Here is an 8,936-nt window from a genome sequence, read left to right on the forward strand (position 1 = left end):
TGGAGTTCACAACCATTTTCCCTGAGATGTTTATTATTCATTAACACCTAAAACAACATATAGTAAGATGCTTTAACAAGTGACAGCATTTTGTAGACTTTGAGCACAGAAAATGAGAAAAAAGGTCAAATTGGCATTATGTTGAGCATGTGAACTTAAAAACACATACTGTACAAACCAGTCAATCAGTGTCTCTTCATATGTAAACCAGAAAGTTAATCAAGCCATAAAGGAGCATTTTCCAAGTTTCCAAAATGAAAAACCTGGAAAAATGTCCAGATCTACAGTAGATAAAATGAAATACTTTAACAGTTTTATACAGGAACATATTTTACAAAAATAAATATTGTGTCCTCGAGACGTTCATTTGCCATACATGGCATGCATACAGTAAAAATGATCCAGTATAGAAGTCTGCCAATGCATTATCTAATTTTACAAGGTTACAGTTCATTTATGCGTTCATAATTTACAATCATATAAAATCCTGTCCCTTAAATATAATTTATCCAAGAGCATTTGCGTCAATGGAGTTTCTTTAACCGTAAAAACCATGAAAGAAAACAGCGACACAAAGGAGGATGATGGCGTTGGCGTTGACGACGTTCCTCCATAGAGGCTTCTCTGTGGTGTCTGTGAGCTTCCTCTGCAGCTCCGCCTGCTCCTCTGCACTCAACCTGGGCGCATTTGTCGGCTCCAGACCGCAGAAACTCATCACTACCTTCTTGCAGCAGCCAGGATTCTCCTTGGGCTCTGTGATGGAAAGAACAAAGGTGATGAAGCAAATCTGCATGTGTGTTTGTATGTGTTTATATTCAAGGTCTGCTGAATACCATCTATCTCCATATTGTTGGACTCTTGATTGTCGATCCAATCGTCCTTTTCAATGTCAATCCTCTCCTCAGTACAGTTCCTCAGAGTCCAGCACAGTCGATACAACTAGATAACACAACACATGGGTTGAAACAAATTATGTATAAGGTTGGTTTTTGCAGGGACTTCCAGTGATGTTTGGGAGTTATTAAATATCTATTCTTATCTCACAAGCGGTCACGTACATGCTTGTCTTCGATGGGTTTGGTCACAAGAGAGATTCCCACGATGAGGATACAGGAGACAACAAACAGAATGATGGAGAAGTAGAGGTAGTGGACTCCACATATGATGGTGGGACATTTACTGGGTTCAACGCAGCTGCCTGTCCCAAAAGCAAACTCTGCAATCATTCTGGAGAGGCCGATAACTAAGCCAATCGTGAGGCCATAAAATGCACCCTGAGGAAAGAAGAAAAAGGAAAACGTTCAGTCTAAGTATTGGCATGACTATAGAGCAATGACACAATGACAAAGCTAACATGCTGATTTTATAGCAAGTGACACACTTACTCTTGGTTGAATGTGTTGCTAACAATTGTTTTATTATGACAAACATATATAAAGGTATTTGACCATAAACTAAAGATTTGCCTTTTCTTATCAAGCTTCCAGTTTGTGTTCGGGCGGCAGACACCCTATCCGTTTTTAAGAGTGCGCTTAAGACCTTCCTTTTTGATAAAGCTTATGGTTACGGCTGATTAGATTCAGCCCCTAGTTTTGCTGATATAGGCTTAGTTTGTCGGGGGACATCTTACTTCTTCCTTCTCTCTGTCTATACCTGTGAACTCTCATGTTCCGATTAACCCAGCTTCCCCAAATGTCTTTCTTTTTGGTGTCTATATACGCCGGGATCCGGAGTCATGGATGATCCTGCGGTCCTGTGTCCTGCATCGCGAGCCCTGGATCTTGAGTCGTGGCTGTGGTCCTAGATCATCGGTCCTGGATGGATATCCTTGTGGATTCATCTTCCTATTATACACACATGCATTTCCAAACATTTGGACTACCTATGTTGCAAATGTATTATCTTTTCAATTTACACACGGCATCTATTGCACGTCTGTCCGTCCTGGGAGAGGGATCCCTCCTCTGTTGCTCTCCCTGAGGTTTCTCTCATGTTTCCCTTTAAACTGTGGGTTTTAGGGCAGAGGGTGTCGTATTGTCATACTGATATTCTGTACAAACTGTGAAGTCCACTGAGACAAATGTAACATTTGTGATATTGGGCTATATAAATAAACATTGATTGATTGATTGATTGATTGATTGATTGATTGATTGATTGATTGATTGATTGATTGATTGATTGATTCGGACAAAATAAAACAAATCATAACCTAATGCTGATATATGGACATGATTACATTTAATCCAGACGGGGACGTGAATGTGTTCACAAGATTTAATCTAAAGGAAAAGAAAAAGAGCAAAAGGAAAAGTCGGCAAAGACAGTAGGCTTCTTTCTCTGGAGACCAATTAATGTTACTGCCAAATTGTATGGCAATCAATCCAGAAGTTGTTGAGATATTTCAGTCTGGAACCAACATATCAACTCAACTAAATGAATCCTAATGAAAAGGAATACTTTTGGGCACAGGATAGATAAAGGTGCATCCAGCAGTCACATAAAACAGATTTATGAAATATACATAATGCAGATTGCAAATAGAAATCGACAAGAAATCATGGGCAGGAAGAAGAAATGAGCAGAGAAAGTAAAGCAGCAGCATAATTGAGAGTGAGCTTGTCAGATTATAAAATAGTCCTCACTGGCTTGTGTTAATAGTCTGATGACAAATCTGCTGATGGTGTGCATGACTTCAGTGCTTTGGCTAAGCTAATGTGACAATCGTGAGAATAAGAACGATTTCAACAGTTGGTCCATGTTCATGACACCTTTAGAGTATTTTGACCCCACCCCCACTTTTTTAGATCATATGACACATGTTGATTCAACTGCTTTATGGTCAGGATAAACCAAATGTCCCAAGAAGAAGAGCAGTAAGACAAAAGATGTTGCCATGACCTTTGGCTAGTAATGACATAATAACTTTATAAAAGACTGCACTTTAACACACTCAACGCCTTTCTTATCCAGGCTAGAGATATGGCTCTAAGGAAAGGTCACATCTGCCACAAGGGAGTGCCATGGCAATTGGTACGTTCCTGGTGCCTGAAGCATGACAAAGTTCACATTTGTCATGCTTCAGTGAAATATGAATTGTAATTGGATAAATAGAAATTAGTTTATAGATTTCTAAACAATACAACTAGTACCATTATCGGATAAAAATGTCAATTTGTTCAATATTTTGGTTTCCATTAATAATAAGCTTTATTTGTATAGCACCTTTCATACAAGACTGTTATTCCTACGTGCTTCAGAGTGGATAATTAAATAATATCTCATAAAATAGTAGTCACAGAAAATTATAAGACTCAGTTGCACTTTGTGTGATGTGCAAATTAGCCAGAATAAGCATGACACACGCTAATCTAAAATGGTTAACATAAACAGTTTACCTGCTTAACATCAGCATGTCAATACTGTCATTGTGAGCAAGTTAGCATGCTGACATTAGCACTCACAGCACTGCGCGTAGTTACATCTTGACAATGCTACTAACATGGCTGTAGGCTATTTGTCTTGTTTATATGGAGCATGCAGAAGATGTTTCTTAAAATTGTAATATGTAAACAAAAAGGAGATGATTGAAGTGGACACTCACAGACTCATTGACGCGTTTGCAGAAGATGGCAAGCATGAAGACAGCTGCAACAGGTGGAGTGAGGTAGCTGGTGATGGACTGGATGTAGTCAAAGAGCTGACCACTCTGGGCTTCCTGCACCACGGGGATCCACGCAATGCTCACACCAATCAGGAACACGATGAACACTCTAAATCAAAGATAGTGAGTCATGTATGATATCTCTCATCATCAGAAATCATAATAAACACACCCCCCAATTGTGTTTTACCTCCCAGCGATCATGAGTTCCTTTTCAGTGGCTGAGCTGCGGATCTTAGTGTAGATGTCCATTGTGAAGAGAGTACTGGCACTGTTGAAGATGGAGGTGAGTGAGCTCATCAGAGAGGCCATCATCACGGACAGCATGAGACCTCGCAGACCTGAAGCAGATTTTAAAAATTCACTTCGGTAATACCGATGTGTGCATTTTCAGATCATAAGATAAATGTCTTTAGCCACCCACCATTGGGCATGAGTTCCACCACCAGTTTAGGATAAGCGATGTTGGTGCAGCCCACCTTGGCATCACAGTATTTTAGACATTCAATCGGGTCCACACATGCCACCTCGTCTAGAATTACATGAACAATAAGTCAATAAGTTATATTTAAATCCAGCTTTATGTTTGCAATACTTTCATCCTCTTGAGCCTAAATATGTCCGTCACATACTCACCAGTGTAAAGGATCCTGCTGATCATACCGGGGAAAACCATGAGAAACATAGGCAGCAGTTTCAGGTAGCCACACAAGATGCAGCCTGCCTTAACGTGAGATAAATTCTTAGCTGAGAGACAGCGCTGAACAATCACCTACAGGAACAAGAAAACAATGGTGTACCTAGTCACAAATGGGAAAGATTAGTGGCGCAAAGATCGATAAATAGGTTGAGTAAGTAGATTTGAAAAAAGTCATAATGGAAATAATTAGATTTAGGTTCAATGGATATGCTGCTGATAGTATTTTACTTATAGACTGACTTTATCTATGTGCTCGATGTCAACATTTAAATCATCATCTACTCTTCTCAGAGATCCAGCAACCATCTGCCTGTACAGTAAATCTTATCTCAGTCTCTGAGGCTGTAAGGTCTAACTAAAAGCATGTCTCTCCTCATACAGCAGGCCACCTTAAGAGCGCTCGAGTGAGTCTGGCAAAAACAGGCAAGATAAAAGCACAATAATGTGTACACAAATATGTACAATCAATTGAAAGAGTCTGGACTGACCTGATCTGTGCACCAGTACCAGGTGGCCTGAATGGTGAGTCCAAACACAAGGCCGGGCCATGGCAGGTCTCCTGTGATCGCATTCCTAAAAATATGGAAGGAGTCGGCCCGAGGCTCGTAGCAGCTCGCACTGATGTTAGCTGTTACAGAAGGGACGGCCTCCATGTAGCGCAGCTGGAATTGTTCATAACCTCCGACCTCATTGAGAGCTGCACATAGGTGTAAAATAACGTTATGAATCATTTTTACTCCAACACTTGATTTCACAAGCACGATTTTTATAGTCAAAATGGAAACTATAAACATATAAGAAGCTTAAAAACTTAAAATATCATATTACCAAAGCCCATAAGGATGAATGATCCCACAACCATGATGATAGTCTGTAAGGTGTCCGTGTAGATCACTGCAGCCAATCCACCTGAGATAAAATATCATGATGGTTTTAATTCATCAATTTTTTTTCAACGTGATCTTTGTCCTTCATTTTCACTTTATGGAGAGAACTTTGTACATGATTTGATCCATTGTTGCAATGAGATGTTAAACTGTATTATAGGCAATATTCCAAGTCTTTTTACAACTAAAGTTGAGGTGTGCGTTATTACAAAACAGCAACCAACAGAAGGCCATTTCCAGCTTATCACAGTTCATGGGTAATTAAGCACAGTAACACACAACTGATCAACGAGACAGGAAGAGAGAGCGAGTGTGTGGGTGTGTATCTACATCTCCATATAAGGTAAATGGAGAAGACTTTACCCCAACTTGCAACCACTCTGTTAGGTAGATAAGAATTCTGGGTTTCATTTATGAAGTGAGTGCAATGGAAAATAAAGTGAATGCATCCTGATGGGACAGACCTGTGACTGTGTACAGGGCTGTTATTGAAAGTAGCATGACAACAGCCAGGTAGATATTCAGCCCGAGAGCTTGGTTGATAAAAATGGCACCAGAGAACATGTCTGCCTGAGTGGAGAGGAGAGGAGAGGAGAAAACACATAATTTCAATCAATAACGTACATCTCGTTGACATAGAGATAATCACTAATGATGTGGACACTTACTGAGATCTTGGTGAAAACATACAGGAAGAGGGACAGCACAGAGAGGTAGATGCGAATTCTCTGTCCTCCAAACCTCTTCTTCAGGTATTCAGGCATGGTGACCACCTAAACACATCCATAGTAAATTAGGTTTTGATTGATTTGATTTGAGTCTTTATGACTTTCAACTGCTATTTTACAGGGCCACTTTCGACTTAAAAGAGGACATACATTTCAAGTTTGCACTTGTAGTTTTGGGTTTCCATCCAAATTGGTTTTCATACAAATGACACATTATTTATGGTCCGTCAGAATATACTTCTGAATGAAAGTCTCTGTGTTAGTACTTGGTACTTTCAGCTCCATTTCTGATTGTCTTGCAAGAGAAATTGTAAAGGTAGTTTTTTTTGTTTTCTGGAAAACCACAAGAAACGTACTGTTTTTTTATTAGTAGGCAGATACCAAAATAAATGTATGCAAAATCACTGGAAAAGAAGGGGGTTTCATGTTAAGTCGCCTTGAATGATTAAACTGTAAATTAAGTAAATAAATACATGTTTACCATGATTATGAATGCATACTCTGGTGAAGTGAATACATACGTATATGAAGGTGTATTGTGGCCTGTGTGTTTCGTTTACCCCAGCTTTGATGTAGATGGGCACAAAGAGCCATCCCAGAATGACGACCACAAAAAGAGCCTGAAAGAGACAAAAATGCACAACAATAAATAACCAATGCACCATTTCCTTAAAATATTCCTATAAAGATAAAGTTGACTTCTGTTTCCTTCCTGTATCTGCAGGGTGGACCTCCCATGATAATCTTCACCAATCAGCTCACCTCAAAGAGATAACTGATAGTATCTGTCACAGGTTAGAAACAGAGGAGATAATGTTACACATCAGACATTATTACTCACATTCCATTCAAATCCACCAATAGCGATTCCTGAAGCTGCAGCGGTCCCAGCGATTCCTACAAAGTGACCACTGCCAATGTTGCTGGCAAACAGTGATGCTCCAATCTGTGGAGTGCAGAGTTATATTCATAAATCATTTACATCATTTTTTGATTTTCAGCTAACTGTGCCTTTATTTTTTACAGTATAATTGTACTGATGTTATGCCTGTCTGTATGTATTTCCTTTATCATCATCTGTAAAACACTTCAGGTTTGCTTTGGCTGTGAAATGTGCTACATAAATACATTGTTTTAATCTTGCCTCTGCTTGAATAATAAGTGATTTACTCCACATTGCTCTATATAACATGAGGTGATATTTTATACTACAATTAGCATTAAACAATATAAAACATGTCAACATGAGATACCCACCGGCCACCACACCATACTCCTCCCTGCAAGGAAGAAACCACCGACTGTGGCTCGGTTGGTGCTGATCATAGCCTGCAACAGAAGAAGAACATTTAAAAAATCCTTAAAACAGCACAAAACAGCAACAGACTCTATTTTTCAGTTATATTTGTTAATGATTACGTTTTGTGTTATGTACAGCTGTTAAAAGTGATAAAAAGAGTGAAAGAAACATATTTCTACAACTTCCCAATATCACAGTAAGTGTATAATTCTTCCTACACCTTTGTGGACATGACATAGTTATTTGTTGTTCATGTGAATTTGTATACTTAGAGTCTGCTGTTGATTTTATTTGTCTTTTTAAAAATAATTAAATGTTTAAAATAAACCATGAAGTATAAATCTTGCTTTGCTCTTCATTAATCTATCTAATATGCATTCTGAAATTAAAATATACTCTGATCGGCAATACAATTATACTGCTGTGATTGCACAATATGAACCAACTAGATTACATATAATGTACTCTTAAATGCTGCTGTAAAGGTCTCTGCTGGTTAGAGGCCTAAAACCTCTTATTTTAGAATGCAAATAAATATATTCTTGAATTCTCCAACATGTAACAAACATTTATAAATATATTTATATTTGCTCTTGTGGCTTAATAAAGACATATGTATTCTTATTTAAGTAAAGCAACTCTCACAACTATAAAACTGTTGAAGTGTTTCGTATTCACAGAGAAGAAGGATTTAAAGGGCAACCGAAATGAACTCACCCATACTCCAACAACCATCACAACCACAAAGTAAATCGTAATAACGGAGATATCTGCAGCATTGTTAAGAGCCACGCCGGCCGTGCCATTACTCGCATTGCTCCTCATTAAGGAGAACCCAAAATAATCCTTCGACATTTTGCTGAGAGGCTGACCAGAGAACAGGACTGTTGCTAGAGTCGCTCCTCTTTGACTGAATCACCTGCACAGACACTTATGTACCTTTGGCTGAGGTGTGCGTGTGTGTGTGTGTGTGTGTGTGTGTGTGTGTGTGTGTGTGTGTGTGTGTGTGTGTGTGTGTGTGTGTGTGTGTGTGTGTGTGTGTGTGTGTGTGTGTGTGTGTGTGTGTGTGTGTGTGTGTGTGTGTGTGTGTGTGTGTGTGTGTGTGTGTGTGTGTGTGTGTGTGTGTGTGTGTGTGTGTGTGTGTGTGTGTGTGTGTGTGTGTGTGTGTGTGTGTGTGTGTGTGAGAGAGAGAGAGCGAAAGAAAGACAGTGTGTGTAAGAAAGATAAAGGGGTGGTAGCGGTAGAGTTTGCTTATCTAATAAATGACCAGATAGTGTATTTAGTTAAAATCTAGATGCTCTGATTAACCTTGCTGATACATGGCAGGGGTTTGTAGAAAAAAAGATGTTTCACCTTTCAGCAAACAAAAAGTCTTGTCAATGATCAACCCACAAGGAAATACCACAAGTAAAGAAACAAGTGGTTTTTTTAGACAACGGACTACATGAGCACTGCACTTATATTCAGTTCCATTTAAATGGACACTATGGCAAATATAACACCATAGCCAAAGCTCTATATTACAATTTAGAAGATTTTTTTTTTTTTTAAAAGATAGAAAAATAACAAATTGAACCATCCAACAGTATATAAAGTACTTAAAATGTACTCCACCTATGCCAGTTTAAAAAGCTTCTTACAGTAAGTGATTAAGCAT

At 38.8% G+C, this 8,936-nt stretch overlaps 1 protein-coding gene across 2 annotated transcripts; it reads right to left on the bottom strand.

Moving 5' to 3' along the window:
• Positions 1 to 8,198, bottom strand: slc5a1 (solute carrier family 5 member 1). 2 transcript variants are annotated; one of them, XM_034096599.2, is made up of 15 exons: positions 7,997 to 8,198; positions 7,237 to 7,308; positions 6,821 to 6,925; positions 6,540 to 6,599; positions 5,920 to 6,024; positions 5,716 to 5,821; positions 5,193 to 5,273; positions 4,853 to 5,061; positions 4,301 to 4,436; positions 4,089 to 4,196; positions 3,855 to 4,005; positions 3,605 to 3,773; positions 1,059 to 1,274; positions 834 to 939; positions 1 to 753 (listed from the first exon to the last, which is right to left on the bottom strand). In XM_034096599.2, the coding sequence occupies exons 1-15, from the start codon at positions 8,132 to 8,134 to the stop codon at positions 539 to 541; spliced, it is 1,977 nt and encodes a 658-aa protein (XP_033952490.1). In that variant the 5' UTR covers positions 8,135 to 8,198; the 3' UTR covers positions 1 to 538. The 2 variants fall into 2 exon arrangements, with proteins under 2 accessions (XP_033952490.1, XP_033952489.1); XM_034096598.2 differs by having other exon boundaries at positions 6,501 to 6,599.
• Positions 8,199 to 8,936: the final 738 nt, after the last annotated feature.

The sequence above is a fragment of the Pseudochaenichthys georgianus genome, chromosome 12 (genome assembly GCF_902827115.2).
Source record: "Pseudochaenichthys georgianus chromosome 12, fPseGeo1.2, whole genome shotgun sequence".
NCBI lineage: Eukaryota > Metazoa > Chordata > Actinopteri > Perciformes > Channichthyidae > Pseudochaenichthys > Pseudochaenichthys georgianus.